Source organism: Sphaerodactylus townsendi, linkage group LG03, assembly GCF_021028975.2.
Source record: "Sphaerodactylus townsendi isolate TG3544 linkage group LG03, MPM_Stown_v2.3, whole genome shotgun sequence".
Classification (NCBI taxonomy): Eukaryota; Metazoa; Chordata; class Lepidosauria; order Squamata; family Sphaerodactylidae; genus Sphaerodactylus; species Sphaerodactylus townsendi.
Genome location: NC_059427.1, coordinates 23,108,803 through 23,131,347, shown reverse-complemented (window position 1 = coordinate 23,131,347; position 22,545 = coordinate 23,108,803). Strand labels below are relative to the sequence as shown.

At 49.0% G+C, this 22,545-nt stretch overlaps 1 protein-coding gene across 3 annotated transcripts in view; it reads right to left on the bottom strand.

The window, feature by feature from the left end:
* Positions 1 to 22,545, bottom strand: part of LOC125429270 (laminin subunit beta-1-like) — an 83,446-nt gene that overhangs the window by 14,158 nt on the left and 46,743 nt on the right. For all 3 annotated transcript variants that reach the window (XM_048490225.1, XM_048490227.1, XM_048490228.1), the window contains 13 exons: positions 21,268 to 21,388; positions 19,674 to 19,866; positions 14,880 to 15,023; positions 13,805 to 14,036; positions 12,383 to 12,546; positions 9,731 to 9,955; positions 8,296 to 8,510; positions 8,048 to 8,144; positions 5,679 to 6,057; positions 2,356 to 2,540; positions 1,847 to 2,088; positions 1,437 to 1,640; positions 218 to 362 (listed from right to left, as the gene is read on the bottom strand). In XM_048490225.1, coding sequence (XP_048346182.1) covers positions 218 to 362; positions 1,437 to 1,640; positions 1,847 to 2,088; positions 2,356 to 2,540; positions 5,679 to 6,057; positions 8,048 to 8,144; positions 8,296 to 8,510; positions 9,731 to 9,955; positions 12,383 to 12,546; positions 13,805 to 14,036; positions 14,880 to 15,023; positions 19,674 to 19,866; positions 21,268 to 21,388 — 2,546 coding nt within the window. The remainder of the gene's footprint in view (positions 1 to 217; positions 363 to 1,436; positions 1,641 to 1,846; positions 2,089 to 2,355; positions 2,541 to 5,678; positions 6,058 to 8,047; positions 8,145 to 8,295; positions 8,511 to 9,730; positions 9,956 to 12,382; positions 12,547 to 13,804; positions 14,037 to 14,879; positions 15,024 to 19,673; positions 19,867 to 21,267; positions 21,389 to 22,545) is intronic.

Sequence of the window (22,545 nt, the reverse complement as noted above, 5' to 3'; positions counted from 1 at the left end):
TGCTCCAGTCCACCCACCACTGCCGAAGAGAAAATGTCTAATCGTCAACACTGCAAATCATTTCACACCAAATTGTGCTATTGCAGCATAAGCATGCATTCCCCTGTGTTTCCCATTGCCCCCCCCCCCCAATTTATTATTGGGACAACATTTGAATACACTCCACCTTTCCTACGTTGCAGTTTCTTTTCGTTCAAAGCAAGCAATGCCCAGATACCTGCTAGGAAGTCCTTTATCTTCTGGATGAATTCCCTGAGCCTAGCTGTAGAATTCTCCGTGCGGCTCCGGGCCACCTGAGCACGGTCCAGAGTCTCCTGCGCCCGGTTCCTGGTGTCCCGTGCCAGGTCCTGGATTTCTTGCACCTAGAAGCGAAGCCACCTTTTAGTACTCTGGAATGGCAAGAAACATGAGATCTGGGGCAGGGTGATGAAGGGGGGAAGCCACCCCACATAATCTGGAAAAGTTGTTGAGAATTGCACTGTCCCTATGTAAAAACTCCTACTGAAATAAACATCTTAAATCTTTAAGGAGTAAAATGGACTTTTGTTTCATTTTGCTATGGCAGACTAACACAGCTACCCCTTTACAACTGGGATGGTGGAAGGCATGGAGGAGAAATTCTTTTTTACCAAAGCTGCGTTTGCACCACAATTGACTACCGCAGCCACATGCAGAATAGGTCAGCTGGGAGATAACTTTTACTAACTTTTCTTGCAAGGCTGTTTTAGACCCAACTGTTTTCACAGATGAAGTCTACGTTTTTGATAACAGCGTTCATTCATATTTGTCCACTTTGGCCTCCGGTCCTTTCTTGGTTAGATTGTAAGCCATTTGGGGGCAGAGATCTGTCTTTTGGCTTGCTGTTCCATAAGGTTATATACATAAATGGCATTGTACAAGAATACTAATTCCAACCTCTCTCCAGTACTAACTATGATTGTATCCTATCTCGGGGCTGTCCTCCAATAAATACTGCTGGACTGATGCAATGCCTTGCTCTACGCTACTAATTATTATTGTGGTACCACTGGGCAGTTCTCCAATACATACTACTGTATCTATATGCCAATACAGGTTGTTGTTGTTATACTGTACTGATGCAATACCTTGCTCTCCACTACTATCATCATCCTCATCAGGGGCCGCCTGAGTTTATAATACAACAGAAGGGTTGAGGAGGATTAGGTTAAGATAAATAAGTTCAAACATTATGATTAATTAATTAAAATTTGTTTTAAAAGAACAAAGAACAATAAATACTGAGATCTGAGGCGGATCTGTTGCGCCAACGCCAAGAATCTAAGGATCTCTGAGGGCATCTCTCCAATACTAATTATGAGCATGTCATATCACTAGGCAGTCCTCCAATACACGCTCTGTATCTATACGCCAATACAGGTTGTTGCTGTTGTTGCAATACTGGACTGATGCAATACCTTGCTAGCGATGGTGCCCAGTTGCCTGTTGGTGGCCTCCAGCTGGCGGGAGATGTTCTGGGCTGTATTCAGGGCTCTCATGGACACAGGCAGGGCTCCAGTGCAGCCAGGGCCTCCGCAGTGCGGCTGGCCCGAGCTGTCCTTGCAGTTGGCCCCTCCGCAGGGGGCCCGCTGACAGTCCTCTTCTCCAGAACCGCCACAGATCTGGAGCAAGACAGCAGTCCGAGATCAGTCCAGGGAGACACAGGCCTCTGGCGAGACCCAAGTCTACTGTGCAAGTAGACAGAACAGGAGAAAGAAGGACCGGCACTTAGGTCAGGAAGCCGGGAGGAACGGCCCTCACGCTCGTGCTCAGTCAATGCCCTCTGTTTCCTTGTCCTCCCCTCACCCGTTCCCGGCACAGAACCTGCCTTCTGGTTGATCCTGTGGAGGTGGAGGCTGCTGACGTTTTTCTTGAGGTCACGAAGTGATTTCCGGTGAGCCGCTGCAGTCCTCCGAAAGGTGTTTCCCCTGAGCTTTAGCAATTCAACTGTGGACTGGTGGGTGTGTTTAGATTGGCCCACGGGGCTCTGCGCCCCTTGGACGGAGGCCTCTGCTTGCAGCTGTGCCTGCTCCGACATCTGGAAATACCCCACGATGCTATGGAAAGACTCTGCCGAGCACAGGGAAACCGGGCAAGTTTCAGGGGAGGGAAGGAGAGTCTCTTCCCCTTCCGCTTACGCAGATACTCCTTTGGGATAGACCAGAGGTCTGCAACCTGCGGCTCTCCAGATGTTCATGGACTACAATTCCCATCAGCCCCTGCCGCCATGGCCAATTGACCATGGTGGCAGGGGCTGATGGGAATTGTAGTCCATGGACATCTGGAGAGCCGTAGGTTGCAGACCCCTGGGATAGACAATGTCCTCCTCTTTCTTACCATTAAAGTTGGCGCCTGCTATGGTGTCCAGCTGGTTGCGGAGGTGGCCGACAGTGCGGTTGAGCATGCCTAGCTCACGGTTCAGAGCATTCAGGCGGCTCCTCTGTCCTGCGGCGTCCTGCTCAGTGCCCCCGAGGTGTGAATCGGTGGTCTGCAGCTGTTGCCACAGGTCATCCATGTCGGCCCTGGTGAGAGATTAGATCATAGAAGCCTGAGAAACAGCCAGGGAGCTCACGGGACGAGTCACCGTCTCTCGGACCTCACCAGCCACACAGAGTTATTGTGAAGGCAAAATAGGAGACGAGGACCACATGTCCCTTGGAGGAAAGTCTGAGGAGAAAAAGATGCAGCTGAGAAACAGCAACACAGCACAGGATAGCCTTGTCACCTTTCAAATGGATGCATGTATATGGAAATGTTCCCATAGTACCCCGCCCTTAAAAAAAAAACCCAAACAAAACCGAGAACAGTAGGCTTTATACCCTGCTTTTCTCAACAGCAAGGAGCCTTAAAGTGGATTACAAACTCCTTTCCCTTCCTGTCCCCACAACAGACACCTTGTGAGGCAGGTGGGGTGGAGAGAGAGTTCGAAGAGAACTGTGACTGGCCCAAGGTCACCCAGCAGTCTTCACATGGAGGAGTGGGGGGCTCCGAGACCTGGTAGAGATCTACCCACTCTTAATCGCTTCATGCCACCTTGAGCAAGTATGTGTTAATATTCACAGCCCATGACGCAGACTGGTCCAGCAGTGGAGCAGCAGTGGCGTAGTGGCTAAGGGCAGTGGCTAAGAGCAGGTGCACTGGAGGAACCGGGTTTGATTCCCAGCTCTGCCGCTTGAGTTGTGGAGGCTTATCTGGGGAATTCAGATTAGCCTGTACACTCCCACACAAATCCAAAACCTTTATTAGGCATAAAACCAGTGCCAAGAATTTCAAGACTCCCACACACGCCAGCTGGGTGACCTTGGGCTAGTCACAGCTTCTCAGAGCTCTCTCAGCCCCACCCACCTCACAGGGTGTTTGTTGTGAGGGGGGAAGGGCAAGGAGATTGTAAGCCCCTTTGAGTCTCCTACAGGAGAGAAAGGGGGGATATAAATCCAAACTCCTCCTCCTCCTCCTCCCCCTCCTCCTCCTTTTCAAGCTGGCCACAAGCTAGCCTTCTTCTTCTTCTTCTTCTTCTTCTTCTTCTTCTTCTTCTTCTTCTTCTTCTTCTTCTTCTTCTTCTCCTTCTTCCTATCGCTTACTGGAAATTACATGGGTGGCAGCTGCCCTGGAGAGCTGCCAATGGCCAGAGGCAAGCGGAACCAAACGTTTTGGGCCATGCGGGCAGCCCTGAAGGTCGCAGCAATGATGGTGATTTGGGCATTCCTGCTTCCATCCTTGCCGTGGCCTGAGCCTACAAACCAAGAAGCCCCTGCCAGATCCTTAGGGGCAACTTGGTTCAGGTTGCTCCAAGGCTCGTTTTAAAATCTGACCCATGTTGTATTTTTTCTCAAGGCGCTTCCCACAAAATTGTCTCGCCAGTCACCAATTTTAAACACATCTGGTTTTCCGCCTTCTCAGACTGGCGTGTCTTCTGTTCTGCTTCCTTTCTTCCATATTTTACCTGACGGTTCACAGTACATTTAAGGGCAGGTAGGCTCGTACTTCTCTAATTAGCAGCTAAATTGAATCTGTCAGAATACAATATATATATTACAATACGTTCAAGATCAAAATTCTCTGCCTTCAAAATCTCTCAGGAGAATGGTAAGAGGATTCACAGCAGCTTATAGCCAGTAATGTGTCCGTTACAAGCTGAATAATCTGCCAATAAGTCTGAAATTTAGGACACAGCAAATTGGCTCTTGGACGGGTGCGTCAGAAACAGCTTATGTGATTTATTTCCATTAAAACTTCTATATCCTGCAGGGCCAGCTCAACTTCTTGAAGTGGCTTAATAACATTTTTTTAAAAAAAATCCATGAAAATGACCGCATATTTTTCCCGCAGTATACAATTTTGACATGAAAACTAAGTGAACCACAACAATAAAAGTAACATTAGCAAAAATTAAGAGCACAGAGGGGAAAACAAAGGGGGATAGACAGGACATTTCATGCACAAACGTATTCGATTCATTTCAATCCTGCTCTTCTCCCCAGTGGGAACCCAAAGCAGAGGCAGGAAGAGGAGGAGGAACGGGAACAGCTTGGATTTATACTCCGCTTTTCTCGAAGGGGTCTCAAAGTGGTTTACAAACTTCTTTCCCTTCCTCTCCTCACAACAGACACCTTGCGGGGTAGGTGGGACTAAGAGAGGTCTGAGAGAACTGTGATGAGCTCAAGGTCACCCAGCAGGGAAACAAATCCAGCTCACCAGATACGGGTTTGCTGCTCGTGTGGAGGAATGGGGAGTCAAATCTCAGTTCTCCAGAGAAGACTCCACCACTCTTAACGACTGCACCATGCTGGATCGCTAGCTTATATTGTTCTCTGTTTCTTCACTTTATCTTCAGAACAACTTATCTTCAGCCAACTTACTGGAGATCCCTGGCCCCTCAATGATGCGGCTGGCCTCCACTCGGGCCAGGGCCTTTACGGCTCTGGCGCCGGCCTGGTGGAACACTCTCCCACCAGCTGTCCGGGCCCTGCGGGACCTTGGCGATTTCTGCAGGGCCTGTAAGAATGAGTTGTTCCACCGGGCCTTTGGAGAGACCAACCGCTGAGTGTGCCACCCCCCCATTCCATGGGTCCCTAATATCATCAGGACCCATTGTCTCCCCCCCCTCCTTCTTTCTAGGAGGGTTAAGTTTAAGTTTAAATAAGGTTTTTCGTGAGATGCCTATCTTGGGAAACAACTGCTGTTTTAATTGTATTTATGGAAACTGTATCTACGATGATTTTATATATACTGTTTTATGTTGTACACCGCCCAGAGCCCTTCGGGGATGGGGGCGGTATACTAAATCAAATAAATAATAATAATAATAATAATAATAATAATAATAATAATAATAATAATAATAATAATAATAATAATAGCCCTGTGGGGCTCAATGTGCCTGACTGACCTTAGGATTAAATTCTAATGAATTCAGTGCCACTTGTGGGCGTGCAAAGTGTGGTCAAGTCACAGCTTCCAAGTATGGCCCTATTTAGTTTCCAAGATCTGATCAGATCGGGCTGTAAGACAGTGCCTTCCCTCCCAAGAAGGACTTACTTCTAAGTAAAATACATAGGAATACGGGTTGATAGCTTTTCCAGTAGACATTCTCCTGGCTTCTGATGCCAATCTCACCCGCCTTTGCCCTCCCCTGACAACTACACCCCTCCTTTCCCTACCTGAGCTGTGCCAGGAGGGAGCTGAGGTGTGGCAGCAGGGAGCTGCTCGGGCTGCTCCCATCCCCAAGAAGCTCTTGGGCTTGATCCAGGCTCCTCTCCAGGCTGCGTATCCGGCTGTTGCTGGCCTCGGTTATGGGGCCGCCTTCCTTCAGGGCTTGGACTGTCTCTTGCAGACGTCCCACCTGTGCCCAGAGCTTCCTCAGCACTTCATCCCACAGGCCAAAGCAAGGGTGGCAGGCAGAGCAGCGGGGAAAGTTCTGCCGGAAGCCCCTCTGGCATTGGTCACAGCGCCGCCCGGTAAAGCCCTCCCGGCACCGGCAGTGTCCTCTGAGATGGTCACACTGCAGGCTCTCGGATCCTGTTGGGTTGCACTCGCAGGCTGCAGGAGGCAAAGGCAGAGGTCAAACCAAGGCGAACACTTAGTCTGGGAAATGTTCGGCCTGCTTGGGGGTGGGGCGGAGATGGAATCTTTCTAGATCTGACCTACTTTGGATTCACTGTTCCTAGCAGAGAAGTGAAAAGTATGTATTTAAGTGAGGCATTGATCTGGGGGGTGGGTGGGGTGGGGGTTAGGGAGCGGGATTCAGCCCATAAGTCTGAATCTGAATTCAGCCCATAAGTCTGAACCACCTGAATCTGGCCAAAGAAGGGAAACTGAAAGAGGTCGAACCCCATCAGTAGAGAAGCATCCTTCAGCTGGTAACTCAGAGCTGATGAAGTTATATTCCTAGAGTCTTTTAAAGGTTTTCAGGTCTGGCTTCCTGGTGAATTTGGATAGCCGGAAGGTAAGACAAGTAGGCGAGATGGTACAAACGAAGGTAAGGGCCATTGAAATGTCATTTAAAGTAGGTACCTGGCCCTTCAGAATCCCAGACCGTTTGTATCAGGACCCCTTCTGTTCCCGCTCAGTGAATCTGACTCAGAGTTCTCAGGGGAGGAGCTTAGGCTGATGGTTGAGGAGGACAAAGGTACCAACAGCATCACAGACCATACTGCCAGAGCTGGTGAGAGAAACTTGATCCCTGTATTAGCTGCTAGGCCTCCACCAGGCAGTGCTCAAATGCCTACAGGTCCTTCTACCACTCCAGAGGAATGGAGCAGTGGAAGGCCCAGGCCGAGGTGGCACAACAGAAGGGAAGTGCCAGACTGGACAAGCACAAGCTCCCTGTAGGTCCAGACAGAGCCAAGAGCTGAGGATAGTGCTTCCTTGCAGAACCCTGGCTGACGTATGACACATCCTCAGGAGTTCCAGAGTCCGCTAGCAGTGCAGCTGGACTCAATGACCTCCTGGCCTACATAAGCTGAGCTCTGGGAAAACAGCCTTGCTGGATTAAGCAGTCCACCTGACACAAGTCTCATGCTATAAGCTCAAGCTGATACAAGCTCCATCCTGGTACTTGAGGAAACAGGACCCTACAGTTTGTGCCCATTTGAAAGACTTTATAATGACACAGTGGCAGCAGGTCTACCCTTGAAGACAGGGACTGTGCATTGGGATCCTGACACTTCTTTTGAATGAACTTTCCATCCACCTTTTGCTGGCTTCTCCCCATCAGCCCTGGGCACGTGAGGTGCACATCCTTAAAAATGCAGGCGGAGTAGCACGCTAGGGCATAACGGTTGTTCTGGATGATGGAACCAGAACAGTTGATCAAAGCTCTCCTCTTTGACCCCTGCCAAGGGGTGCCCAAGAACTAATCATTCTAAAAAATATACTGTCGAAGGCTTTCACAGCTGGAATCAAAAGGCTGTTGTGGGTTTTCCGGGCCATGTGGCCCTGGTCTAGTAGTTTTGCTTCCAACGTTTCGCCTGCAGCTACGGATGACATCTTCAGAGGTACGTCATCGTAAAATATGTGCCACAGTGTGCCACGGAGAGAAACGCATCTTACCATAACATGCCTCTGAAGATGCCAGCCATAGAGGCAGGCAAAACGTTAGGAGCAAAAACCACCTGACCACAACCACACAGCTTGGAAAACCCACAACGGTCAATTTTTTAAAAAACTACAAAACTTTTCTGTCCTCCAGCCAAATTGTGCGCTCAGCTGAGCACCCTGGCTTGTTCTAGGCAAATCATTGTACATGTCAATGAAGCCTCTCCTCCAATCAGACCAGAGTAAAAGTTAGCCTCGTTCTTTAGGACTGAGCTGAGAAACCACTGGATCCCAAGCTTAGGCTTTTACCACCGTTTTTTAATCGTGGAGCAAGATATGGAAAAGCACCGCCATTAGGGATAACAGCCTGTGACGGATAGAAGCCCATTTGCAAGAGAACCGTCTGCTGCCCTCCTTCTGTTCGGCAGGGGTGTGAACATGTGAGCGCAATGTGCATAAGAGATGTTTGCTTGGGCTATGTGCTTATACTCACCCAGACACTCCTGTTCCGGGTCACCCCAGTGGTTCTCTTGGCAGTGGGAGCAAACACGCCCCCCGAAGCCCGGCTGGCAGTGGCACTGCCCTGTGAACTGAGTAAAAAGCGAGACTTAGCACAGGGGCATGGCTGAGATGCCAGCCTCCAGCTTGCTCGCTTGTCTGAGGCCGTGCGGCAAGACGTCCAGCGCTGCCCCACCCCCTCTCTCCTTTTCACCTGACCCATCTCGGTGGCTGGCCACTTACCAAGTTGCAGTCTGACCTTAACGAATGGGCAGGGTCACAGTTGCACGGCTGGCACCCCAGCTCACTGCCGAAGCCCCAGAAGTTGGCGGCACATTTGTCGCAGTTCTTGTCCACCACGTTGGCACGGCAGGGGCAGCTGCCTGTCATCCGGTCACAGTGGCAGATACCCTCGGGGCAATGAGAGGGGAGGGTTCCCTGCTCATTACAGGTACACCCTGGGGGGGGGGGGGAAGCAGAGCATTGGGCAGGGCTAGGAAGATAAGAGCAGCCTCTCACCTACCTCCCAACTTCCTTATCCAATCAGAAATTTTCAGGATACCCAGGTTTTCCATCAGCCCAACGATGCTCAGCTTTCCCTGTCTGCCCCATCCATCTCTTGTTTGAGAGCAACTGGTTTTTTGAAGACGTGGAATTCCCATAAATGGTTAGCGAGATGTAACCACTTCAGAATACCCACCTATTCCATCACCTCCCTTCTTTTACATGGCTTGACTGGGTACTAAATAAGCCACCCCAAAATTTGCTAAAACCAACCCCAAATAACCTCTTTCCCATCTACTCTTCTCTCCCCCTTCCCCGCCTTCTAATGTAGCCGGTCTACGTCCCCCCATACCAACATACTCCGTATACCTTAAAAGGAGTGCAGAGATTTCTTTGGGGTCAGTTCAAAATTCCTGCCATCTCTTGGACCTCTTTGGAAGACGGGGGCCACGTTCTTTATGATGTGCTGACATGCAATTATGGAACGATGCAATAACTCTTGCTAATCTTTAAAGTGAAATGAGCGCTGCTTGGTTTCAGTACGTTCCGTTTAAACCGAAACCAAAAGGGAAAAGATTTGTTAAAATAATCTATTTTCAGTAGCAGAGCTTAGCCACTGGTAAAGCAGTAGCAAAGGGTGCATCTGCTCATGCACAGAGTTCTTTTCCTGTAGCACAGAACATGGTGATATAAACCACTCCGGTTTCCCTTTGAGGATAAAGGTGGTTCAGTAACCATGAAGTTCAGTAACCATGAACTGTATTGTTGAAAGCTTTTGCTGCTGGAATCATTTGGCTGTTGTGTGTGTAGTGGTTAAGAGCAGGTGGATTCTAATCTAGAGAACAGGGTTTGATTCCCCACTTCTCCACAGGAGTGGTGGAGGCTTATCTGGTGAACCAGATATGTTTCCGCACTCCTACAGTCCTGCTGGGTGACTTTGGGCTAGTCACAGTTCTCTCTCAGCCTCACCTACCTCCCAAGGTGTCTGTTGTGGGGAGAGGAAGGTAAAGGAGCTTGTAAGCCACCTTGAAGCTGTGTTTTAAACCACAACTAGATCCCCATTTGGTGCACGCCATCTGTCGGACCTACAACCACAGCTAGCTTTCCAGTTCCAAACCCTCTCCTCACGCTCACAGTACAGGTCCCTCGGCCTAGGCCCAGCCGCCCTACTCACGTCGGCAGTTACGCTGAAAAGCGTTGCCGTAGTAACCAGGCTGACATTCGGCGCAGTGGGGTCCCCCGGTATGATAGAGGCAGCGCAGGCATTGGCCAGTGTGCGGGTCGCAGGCCTCAGGGTCGCTGGTGTCAATGTTGTTGTTGCACTGACAGGGGCGGCAGGCTCCGCTCTCCTGCTCGGGCGCTCCGAAATATCCAGGTGCGCAGCTGTCACAACGGGGCCCTGTCAGAGACATGGGATTATCAGTGATATGAACAACAGGAGGTGAAGCAGCTGCTTCATACTTTTTCTTTTCCTCCCTCCCTTCTCATCACGGTAGGTGGAACTCTGTTCAGTTATCCTGCCCGACATTTATCAGACTCATGAAAGCTGACTGATGCTGAGCCAGACTGGTGGACTGTCAAGGTCAGGACTGTCTGACTGAGTTTTCTCTGTGTAATCGGCCTTCAGAAACTATATGGGTGACAGTATACAACTGCTATGAGTTCTCCGTAACAAAATCAGTATCCAGCAAAACCTACGAGACCAACAAGTTTTAGAAATACTTAGAACTTCAGACAAGAATTGAGAAGGAATTCAACTCTTGAGTTCCAGGGACAGCAGACATGATTTAGTGTCTGGAAGAGATCTGTGGTTTTGACAGGAAGAAAGTATTGGGAGAGAGAGGGCGTTTCCCCACTCACCACGATCCCCCCTATGCCACACGCTGCTCTGCGCAGGGTCATCAAAAGGCGCAGTTTACAAGAGCGTCAGGGATGCCTAGCGCTGAGCTGGTAAGCGTCGAAAGAACAGCTGCGCTATCGCTGTCCCTATGCATTAGAAAGGAGTGCCGAGGGACAGCATGCTACTTGAGGAGAGTAGTGCGGGGCTTAAGGTAAGTGGGGAAAGGCCCAGAGTGAGAGTGGCAGCCCAGGGTATTTCCCATCAGTGGCCACCTGATCTTTTTAACTGGAGAGGACAGGGACTGAACCCGCAGCCTTGTGCATGCCGAGCAGCAGATGTTCTACCACTGAGAAATGTTGCCCCACTGCTTTGTTGTTTGTTGATGCTACAGTCAGTGATGTGTGTGTTATGGCGCAAGCACCTAGCTTGCAAAGGGGGAACTGAAATGGCCAACCTCAGTATGAAAATCCCTACCCTTGGTCTTACGATAGGTCAGTTTTAGTTTCTGGGCCAACCAGCCTCAATAATCAGAACAAAGTTGCCTTATTGTTGAATCACACCACTGGTCCCTTGAGGTCAGTTTTATCTTCTCTGACAGGGAACAGTTCTCTATTTTCTCATGTGGAGGAAAGTCTTTCCCAACACCTCTTACCTAAGATATTTAAAGAAAGGTGCCAGGAACAGAACGTGGAACTTTTCTGTGTTCTATATACCACGGAGCAACTGCTCGTCCCTGTGTGTTCCCGTCCAACCTCAGAAAGAATTGCATTATTCTAGCAACAATAGATTTCATTTTGCCAAAGACATGTCATATCTCCCAAAGGGAGGCGCTGTCTGGATCCTTTGTGACAAGCATTTGTTGTGTTATAAACAGATTGTCTGGAAAGGCAGTACATTATACCTCCCTGCTGTTTCAGAATAACATGACTTCTCTGCTGGAATTTCAAATCAACAGCACTGAAATAGCTATGCTCCAGTGCTTCCGCTTTAACTAGGTGAAGTGGCATATAAAGGATATCACTCAATCGTCTCTGGCAAAAAATAGCTGGGTGAATGCGGGCCAGGAGGAACGCGACCATGCGGCCTGTAGAGTCCGAGGCAAAAAGGAATGCGGTGGAAACACTAGTCAGGGTTGTGTTGAGAGAAAGAGAAAGAGAATCAAAGGAGGAAGATATATGGACCAGGTGATACAGCAAGGTAGCCCACATAAGATGGCACCACTAAGGACCAAAATGGATGCGACCAAGATCAGGGCTCTTTGACACTCTGTAGAAGATAAAACTATTGGTGAAGCTGCGGGGCTGCGAGTTGCATCAGGGCTACAAGGGAAGAAAGGAGACTGAAAGTTCCACGTTCAGCTTGGTTCAAGAATTAACCCTGCATCCCCTGCACTTTTATTGGCATTTAAAAGTGAGCTTTTAAAGGAGTGCATTGTTTTGCTTTAAAATGTTGTCAACAGCGGCAAGGGGAGGGGGAGCCCCATTTCAATGAGAAGATCCAAGCTGGGGATGAAGGTGTCAATCTCCTCTTTCCTTCTGGAACAGGCCCCGATTCATTGGCAGCTTACGAGGGACACGCTGAATCTGGTGGATTTGTTGCCGCCTAGAACGGCAAACACCACGTGATGTGCCAAGCCCAGCAGTAGTGCGGCACTGGACTTAGGTGAGCGGCTTAAGTTGTGCAGGTGAGCTCTAGAACATAGGTGTCAAACTCGTGGCCCTCCAGATGTTATAGACTACAGTTCCCATCATCTCCTGCCAGCATCATGCTGGCAGGGGATGATGGGAACTGTAGTCTATAACATCTGGAGGGCCACGAGTTTGACACCTGTGCTCTAGAGGGAGCCCAGAAGGAGTCTGAGACTGCCTGGGAGATGTGATGGAGCTCGCCATGGGGTGGAAGTCCCGAGGATGGAAAGTTCTCCGACACTGGTTCTTTCAAGACCGCAGCCTAGAATCACTACCCCTCCCCCTGCAACACACTTACCTGTATAGCCTGGAGCACACAGGCACACTATTTGGTTGGTCTCCCTGTCGGTGTGACAGGAGATGCCGTGATAATGCCGAGAGCCCGGATACCCAGGACATGGGCAGGGCCGACATTGCTGCCCTGAGCCCAAGATCGGGTCTCCGTAGTAACCATCCAAGCACCTGTGAGGAGGGCAAAGAGACAGGAAAGGGCATGAGAGCAGCCTGGTATCAACCTCTCTTCCTGATCACCCTTCAGAGATGGTTTTGCCCACACCAGGAGGATCTAGGCACCCCTTTGCCATTTCACTGATAAGCGCCTTACAGTACTTTCCAGCCCAACCATTCCTCTTCTCTCACGAATCACAGGCAGTCTGGGAAACTTCTCTGTTTCCTTCCAAAACGGGCCTCCAATAGGGTGGCCAGTCTTCAGGTGGCGCCTGGAGATCCACTGCTATGACAATTAATCTCCAGATGATCAAGGTCGGTTCGCCATGAGAAAACGACTTCTTTGGAGAGTGGACTGTACAGCATTATACCCTGCTGAGGTCCCCAAACCCCACCCTCCCTAGGCTCCATTCCCCAAATCTTCAGGTTTTTTCCTACCCAGGACTGGCAACCCTCGCTTGCAATCTTTTGCTGGAACACACGTATCAGAAAGCTTGCATTTTATAACTGCGGGTTATGCATTACAGTCCAGGGGTGTCAAACCCGCGGCCCTCCAGATGTTCATGAACTACAATTCCCATCAGTCCCTCCCAACACGAGCATTGGCTATACTGGCAAGGGCTGATGGAAGAGTATGGACTAATGGTACCCTCTGGAAGAACCTTAGTGTTACTAATACTGTGCATTACACAGTTGATTTTCTGAGCTCTGCAGAATATCCACACGCGTCTTGGGTGGCGAGAAGACAACCAGTAGGGAGCTGCTTCACCCTTTCCTTTGCTGCCATTTGTGGGTTCAAAATCCTCCCCACACCCAGCAACCTGTCCATCTGCAGGGGCAAAGACACAGGAGCCCCATACTTTTTCACACAGAAAAACAGCTTTTTTTGGGGGGGGGGGAGGGAGGACTACTTTAAGTCACCAAGCAGCAGTAAGCAAAAAGAGTTAAGTATCCTTTTTACTCTTCCTGGTCCCCACACTCAAGTTTGAATGCTTTCCATCTAAAAGAGAGGTCAGAAAGACCTACCGTGAAACAAAGATGTAGCATGGGGGGAAAGCGCTTGGTGCACCGGTGAGTCCTTCGCCCCGTTCCGCCCCCCGCCCCCGGAACGCCCTCGCCACATCCCCACAGGGGCGCGTGCCCGGTGCATCAACCCCCCCGTCCCCTTGGAGCTACACCTCTGCTGTGAAAGTCATGTGACATGGTCCATAACAGGACAGGAGCTGTATCCTGCCTGGCTCCCTCCACACAGACATGAAACCCATGCACCCACCTCTCACAGTGACGGCCGGCTGTGTAATCACGGCACTGGTGGCAGGTGCCGGTGTGCGAATCGCATTCCTCCGAGTGGCCGTTGCAGTGACAAGGGCGGCAGCTTGGGAAGCCCCACTGGCCTGGTGGGCACTGGTCACACTGCCGTCCCACGGTCCCATGCTGGCACTGGCACTGCCCGCTGACTGGTTCACAGATCTTGGAGACAGAGCCCTCCAGGGAACAGGCACAGGCTGTGGAGATACAGAGATAACAGTGTGCCTGGATGGTACCATTTCTGATGTGTGTGTTTTTTTTGGGGGGAAGCCTCACATGATAGAATGCTCTTACTCTTTTCTTTTTAAAGACTCCCTATATATATAGAAAAGGTACATGTCTGAGAGAAGTCTAGGCTAGAATCCTGCTGTGTAATATTTCATATTCTTTGGTAACAGAATTATTTCTCATATGGAGGAATATTCATCTTGTATGCCCCACCCCCGCTGTCCACACTCAATCAATTCAGACAGTTTTTGCAATCCAAGTGTTTATGAGAGCTACACCTAAGACAGACCAACAGTAGCACAGAGGCCTGCAAGACACAGGGCCTGTTAGACGGAGCTGTTCCAACCGGCTTATGTTTGGGGAAGCTACCATTTCCAACTGGAGGCCTCTTCCGTCAATCCATCCCTGACTATGAAATTGTCAGAGTTGCTATAATTTAGTGGTTTGTTACACTGATAAAACGGAATGGTTGCCCTTGATATGGTATTTGGATGTTGATGTGATATTTACTGTTTACAATGTTTCTACTGTTGTAAAATTTCTGGCATGCCACCCCGACCCTGGTGGGCAGGATATCAAAATGAATACATAATAATAATACAGTTACATATAGGCTCTCCCTTGGTTACTTACTTAAGACTTATGTTGTATCTTTAAGAACTTTGTCAGAGAAATAAGGAAATGTAAATACAAATAGAAGTGTTAAGTTGTTTAATTATATGTAAGATCAATATGCAGCCAGAGTGCAACGTTTTTGAGTTTATTTAGGCTAACATTGACATTGCACTCTTAAAGATAGTGGTGATACTTACGAATGCAGCCATATGGTCCGAATCCATAGGTGCCTGGGGCACACTGGTCACAGCGGCGACCCACCACATTGGGTTTACACTGACACTGTCCACCTAGTTTGTGGCAGACACTGCTGGTGGAGCCTTGCGGGTCACACTGGCAGGCTAGAAGAGATATCATTGTGGAGTGTTAGGGAAGCAGCTATGTGGTCAGTACAAGACAAAGGGAACCCCTCCCCCCCCTCTCTAAACGGCATAAGATCAGAATGAAATCAGATCAGAATTTGGGTCCTCTCCCAAATCAGAAATAAAGAGCAAACACAAGCAACAAGTACAAAGGTTTAACCAGACTCATCCAGTTTCATGTGGTTATTGTCTATAGGGGCAGAATTTTGGATGCTCACCTCATGCTGGGACGGGGGGGGGGGGGATGGGGGCAGACAGATTTCCCAGAACTCTGAACAAAAGCCAACCACATGACTCCAACTCTAGACCTGACTCGTAAGCAAGGGAGCTGAGGAATCTACCTGATTGTCATCATTGTGAAATTCGGAATATGGGATAAAACACGCAATGAAGCAGCTGCTACAGACTCCTTAAAATTTCGTCTTCTACTCTGGTCATTAAAAGAACAAAGCTTTCTAGGCATCACAGACACACAGAGAGAAACTGAAGATATGCTTTGATGTTGACGCTAGACGCACAGGTGTCCGGCAGGGATGATGGGAACTGTAGTCCATAACATCTGGAGGGCTGCGAGTTTGGAACTCAAACTTGTTGTCACAATCCCAATGGCAGACTTTAGCCTTCTGGTTGCAGAATTCTCGATTATTTACAATAGAATGGACAACTCTTCTTTGCATGGCTCTGGCATCTCCCTCTTGAGCATCAGGAACCTTTGATTCATTCCACACAGTGGCATAATGAAGGAGGGCATGAGGGGGATAGAGCCCCAGGTGCCATTTTCTGGGGGGGCCCCTCATGGTCGTGTTCCCCCTCGCAACTGCGCCCCATTCGGGACCAAAATGCAGTTAAAGGCCAGCTACTCCCGAACTCAACATGGAGTTTAGGAGGGGGCCAGGCACCCTACCTGAATCTTAAGAACAAAAGAACATAAGAACAAGCCAGCTGGATCAGACCAGAGTCCATCTAGTCTAGCTATCTGCTACTCGCAGTGGCCCACCAGGTGCCTTTGGGAGCTCACATCTTTGGGAGCTCACATCACATCTTCATGTGGGGTTCTGAACTGCCGTTTGCTAGTGGCAGCAAACTGGGCACACAGCCAGTCCTCCTCCACTTTTATACTGTTGGCTCCACTCCCAAGCTCCACCTCCAGTCAGGTGGAGCTTGTGGGCAGAGCCAATGATATAAATGTAAAGGAAGACTGGCCTGTGTCTGGCCTCTGTCAGACTTGGATCCACCTCTAAGCTGTAGGCTCATGCCTGGCTCAAATGGGCCCTTGCTGCTCCAATCGCCACATGGAGACCATGCGTGGGGCCAACTTCCTGGCCTCACACACAACCTCCATATTAGAGCTGGGGTAAGCGAGTCTGGCTGGCTCCACTCCCAACCTCCATGGGGAGGTTGGAGATGGGGTGAGCCTTGCTTGCCAACATTCAAGTGCGCTCCCCAATGGGGCCATTTTAACAAGCCACACCCCTAATTCCAGACTATGATCTTTTAGCACGATCACTGCTGTGTTGCCAATATGCCGTCAGCTGCAAGTGGAGTTATAACTACGGTTCCATCATGCGGCATTAACTAATGCTTTGAGGTCTCCATATAATCCTGCGACACTCATCCCCAAAGCAAAGATCTTAGATCTGTCATCAAAAATCAAGGGAAGAAACCTGCCCATTTCGTCCTGGCCCCCCTTTCCCTCCTGTGGGGAATCACAGGAGGGAAAGCAGACAAGTAATGCTCTAATCAAATGCATGCAACTATTTTACCCAAGTATTATCAAGGAGGCTTTGATCATTCTTGCTAAAAAGAAAATGTCTGTGATCTGTGTTGCTTCACCCTTGTTAGCTCACAGAATTAAATCTTACACAGAAGATCTGGCAAGCAAGTTTAAATAATTTTTATAACATTTTATGGGAGGGAAGGCAGCATGATCTTGTCAGGTCTCAGAAATTAAGCAGGGTCAGTACCTGGAAGGGAGGCTAGCGAGGAAGACTCTGCATGGAAAGGTAATGGCAGAGGTGTATCTCTAGGCCCAGGGACAAAACCTGAGTTTGACCCCCCACCCTCGGTATGGGCAGTCACCCTCCCCCATCATGACCAAACAATGATTTTTTTCAACAGCTCACAAAACACCTCCCATCCCCAGCAAAACATACACGGCTCTCTCCCCACCAATTCTCTTTCCTAATTTTGTCCTCACACCAACCATATGAGGTAGCTTATTAGCCTGAGAAATAGCTCCAAGCCAGTGCAAGTGAGTATTAAGCATGTAAGCATGGGAGCAGCAGTGGCGTAGGAGGTTAAGAGCTTGTGTATCTAATCTGGAAGAACCGGGTCTGATTCCCCGCTCTGCCGCCTGAGCTGTGGAGGCTTATCTGGGGAATTCAGATTAGCCTGTACACTCCCACACACGCCAGCTGGGTGACCTTGGGCTAGTCACAGCTTCTCGGAGCTCTCTCAGCCCCACCCACCTCACAGGGTGTTTGTTGTGAGGGGAGAAGGGCAAGGAGATTGTAAGCCCCTTTGAGTCTCCTGCAGGAGAGAAAGGGGGGATATAAATCCAAACTCCTCTTCTTCTTCTTCTTCTTCTTCTTCTTCTTCTTCTTCTTCTTTCTTCTTCTTCTTCTTCTTCTTCTTCTTCTTCTTCTTCTACTTCTTCTTCTTCTTCTTCTTCTTCTTCTTCTTCTTCTTCTTCTTCTTCTTCTTCTTCTTCTTCTTCTTCTTCTAAATCTCTCACAAATCACCCCCAGCAAAACATTTACCAAACAAATGTCAGCATCATCTCTCGTCATAGCATCTCCACCCCAATAGGAAACATACATGGCTGTCTCCCCACCAACTCTCTTTCCCTGGTACGTCCTCCACACCAACCCACTATAGGGGTAGGTTGTTAGCCTGAGAAACAGCTCCAAGCCAGTGCAAGTGAGTATTAAGCATGTAAATCTCTCACAAATCACCCCCAGCAAAACATTTACCAAACAAATGTCAGCATCATCTCTCACAAATCACCCATCTCCACCCCCAGCAAAACATACATGGCTGTCTCCCCACCAACTCTCTTTCCTAATTTTGTCCTCACACCAACCCTATGAGGTAGGTTGTTAGCCTGAGAAACAGCTCCAAGCCAGTGCAAGTGAGTATTAAGCATGTAAATCTCTCACAAATCACACCCAGCAAAACATTTACCAAACAAATGTCAGCATCATCTCTCACAAAACACCTCCAGTGGAATCCACCCCCAAACAGCATCACTTTCAATGTTTAAACTGGGGACCTCACTTTCTCCCTTTAAGTCCATGCCGAAGTGGGTGGATTTAAAAGAAGAATCTGGGGAAATTTGGAGGGTGCCTGCTGTCAGGGGTGCAATTATTAAGCTAACAGCACCAAAATTTCAGGATATCTTTAGGAGACTCTCTTGATGATACTACCAGGTTTGGTGAAGTTTGGTTCAGGGGGTCCAAAGTTATGGACCCTCAAAGGTGTAGCCCCATTTTCTATTAGCTCCAATTGGAAACAATGGGGGATGGGGGGCACCTTTTTTGGGAATCCATAACTTTGGACCCCCTCAGACAAACCTCCCACCCTAGCAAGGTGGCATCATCAGGAGGATCTCCCTGGCTCCCTGAGAATGTTGGTGCTACTTAATAAAACTGAAAAAACACTAAAAAATACAAAACACACACACAAACGAACCAGACATTTTTGCGACCCCCACTAGGGGGCGCCCAGGAACATAGGGTACCCCATGTCCCCTAGGTAAATACGCCGCTGGGCAATGGCAAACCACCTCTGCCTTTCAGGTGCTTTGAAAACTCCTTGATAGGGCTGCCGTAAGTCAGCTGTAATTTGATGGAACTTTACACCCACTTGATGTTTTCTCCTTTAATTATATTTTATATTGTAGACTGCCTGAGGCCCATCCATGGGAGAGATGGAGTAGAAACTTTTTGAAAAGAAAAAAAATCCAGTACTCTTTGCAATACCAAAATTTGACCTTTCCCCCATTATCTGTTAGTGGCACTATTTCACAGGAACATACTACTATTGGAACTGAAAATACTTGTTGAAAGCTTCTATACCTGCAAGCAAGATAGACAAAAAATGAACAACCCCAACAAGCGGCGTAGCAAGAAGGAAAAGCGCCCGGTGTACCAGTGTGTCCTCCACCCCGCCCTGGAACGCTCCTGCCACGCCCCCACAGAAGCACGCGCCTGGTGCATCGCGCCCCCTATCCCCTTGGAGCTACACCTCTAACCCCAACTAGACCTTGATCTCATTTTCATTTTGCCATTGCAGTTGTTTAAAAATAAAGGGGCAAGGCAACTGCACTGCAGGACATTTTTCGAAATGATAGCACTGCCAACCACTCAACCATTCTTTCTGCGAGGTGCATTAATAGCATGTTGCCAATCCACACTGGAAAGGCCAGTATGACGAATCTGTCCAAAGCCAAAAAATATTATCACAAACCATTTTTGAAGGAATGATGGAAGGTCAACAGGGAAAACAGTGGACTGAAATGGTTTGGCAGCAACATCACCTAGATTCTCCCTAGTAACTACCTGGCTACTCCAAAAGCAACCCTCTTTCCATACTTTCCCACTCCCCTGCCAAGTTTGGCCTCTGACTTACGCAGTGCCCCATCATGCATCAGGGCAGAGATGCTGCAGAGCAGACGTGCACACATCTCAGCCAGGTCAGGCATGGTGGCCATGCGAAACACCTCGAGGCACGTGTAGCGCTCCAACTCCTCCCGACGCTCCACAGAAACTGGATCATTCCCGTCGAGACCGGGCAGCTCCATCACACGTGGCAACAGAACCAGCTGCAGAGAGCAGGGAGACACATCAGGAAAGGTTGGGCCAAGCTGGAGCAAAGATTACAACCAGTCAAGATACCCTTCCCCCATACATACACATAGGGCATTTTGTGGAACACAATTTATACAAAGGGCACACTAATTGGGAATGTGTAAAGACGGCCAAAAAATCTGTTTCATTCTAACTTCACCAGCAAGTACAGACCAAGGCAGTGATGGGATCCCATGGTGGTGGGATTCAAACTGTGGCATAGCGCCAATGGAACTGGGCGGGGCACAACGAGGGTGTGGCTGGGCATTCCGGGGCAGGGCATTCTGGGGCGGGGTTGTGGCAAAGACACAGCCCATGCATGGGGGTCCATGAAGCCCAGAGGAAATGAATGCATGCAGGCGCATGCTGCCACACACGCCGGTGCACCTCCTGCTAGACTTGTTCAAGTTCTGCGCGCTACTGCTGAGAGGAGGGGCGTAACTAAGGCAAAAATCACGTGGCAAAATCACCAATTAGTAACCCCCTCTCGGCACACACAAATAATTAGTAACCTACTATCGGGAACCTGTGAGAACCTGCTGGATCCCACCTCTGGACCAAGGTTCCCCAACAGAGTGTTCATGGGTGCTACAGCTCCCACCAATAATTCCCTTAGCATGTGCTGATGGGGCAACTGTAAGGCAGGGCCTTCTTCCAAATTAAAGGGATACCCACTGGAGAATCAGAAAGACTAGTAAGCTTCTTTCCTTAATCTTTCTATGGTTCCATTTCCCCTTCAGACTTTCCTTCTTAGGTGATGTGAAGAGGGAGGTATTCCTGTTGGGTCTGCCTCCTGAAACAGTCATTTTAGGCCCGGCTCCACCTCCTGTGGCCACCACTTTGAGGTTGCACTCACCACCCCTGCTTAATATTCCAAAGGTGCCCACTGGCTCAACAAAGGTTGGGGACCCCTAGTACAGACAATTCTCTCCCTAGCTAGGTAGTAGGAACGAAGCACAAAACACAGCAACTATGGTTCTGTTAGGTAGGCACTAGGACCCAAGTGGAGCATTCTAAAACAGAGATAGTCCAGCATGTGGCGGATGAAGCTACATTTCTACTTAGCTCTTTTTGTTGAAAAAGTATTTAAACAGTAACACAGACACAGAAGTACAACTCTGTCTAGAAAGGGAAACTCTTTCACATTTATTATCCAGAGAGAAGTTGGGACACTCCCAGGGTCCTGTGTGGAGACATGGGGCAGCTGCAGGGGTTTTTCGAGCTTCCGGAACCCAAGAGATTTGGGCTTGCAAGTCATTCCGTCACCTCAGCAAAAGAACAAGATTTCACAAGGACTGAGGACTGTTGAACGCCTGGCTAAGAAAAGAGACCTAGGTAGGGGGAAAAAAACCCTTTAGTTCATGGCGCCTTCTCACCGAGTCAACAAGGATGAAGGCTGCAGGATACCGCTGTGTCACGCCTGCTCTCTGGAAGCGCACAATGATCTCGTAACGGTTCCGGGGCTCGAAGCAGAAAGGCCGTGGAAGGAGAACATACCTGTGGGGAGAAAAGAGAGGGAGGGCCTCACTTAACAGGGGAAGCAGGAACGTAATAGTGAACACAGGTGACAGGGATGAGCTCGAGAGACGCAGGCCTGAGGCCCACAATGCATGGAATTGCTCACATGACTAGTAAAGCTACAAACACACTGAAAGGCAAGACCATTAGAGGAGCTGGCAGACATATGTATGGCCGACACAGCAAGGGCAGAAGCCATTCTCAGCGGCATTGCACCTGCTTTGCTGGCCACAGATTCAGTCCCCAGGTAAAAGGAACAGGTAGTAGGTGATGTGAAGGGCTGCTGCTAGAAGAGATGCCACCCCATCACAGTAGATAACAGTGACCTTAATAGACCGAATGGTCTGTCTCTGTACAAGGCAGTTTCATGTGTCCAGTTCCCTTAAAGGACCTCAGGTAGCTGATGTTGGGAGAGAACAAAGAGAGTTGGTTTTATACTCAGCTTTCCTCTATCTTTTAAGGAGTCTCAAAGTGGCTGACAATCAGTGGCATACCTAGGCAAACTAGAGCCCTGGGCAAAACCTGAGTTTGATCCCCCCCCCCCCACCCGGGCGGCCACCCTCTCCCACCGTGACTAAACAATTATTTTTCCACCAGGTCATTTCAAAGTCACCATCACATTATAGAACATCCCCCAACTCACAAATCTGAACACAGCAATGGGCCATGCCACACAGCAGAAATATTTTTTGAAAACATTTTCAAAATGCTTTCAAAATGTTTTAGTACTGCTATGAAAACATTTTATGGTGTTGTGTCCAGCATCACTTTCAATGTTATTTAAACTGGGGACCCCAGATTCTCCCTTTAAGGTGGATTTAAAAGGAGAATCTGGGCTCCCTAGTTTGCTGGAATCCTAGTGATGCTGGAATCCACCCCCAAACAGCATTGTTTTCAATGGTGTTTAAACTAGGGAGCCCAGATTCTCCTTTTAAATCCACCTTAAAGGGAGAATCTGTGGTGCCCAGTTTAAACAACATTGAAAGTGATGCTGTTTTGAGGTGGATTATCCCCCACCCTGAAACAGCATCACTTTCAATGTTTAAACTGGGGACCTCAGATTCTCCCTTTAAATCCATGCCGAAGGGGGTGGATTTAATAATAATAATAACAACAACAACAACAACAACAACAAC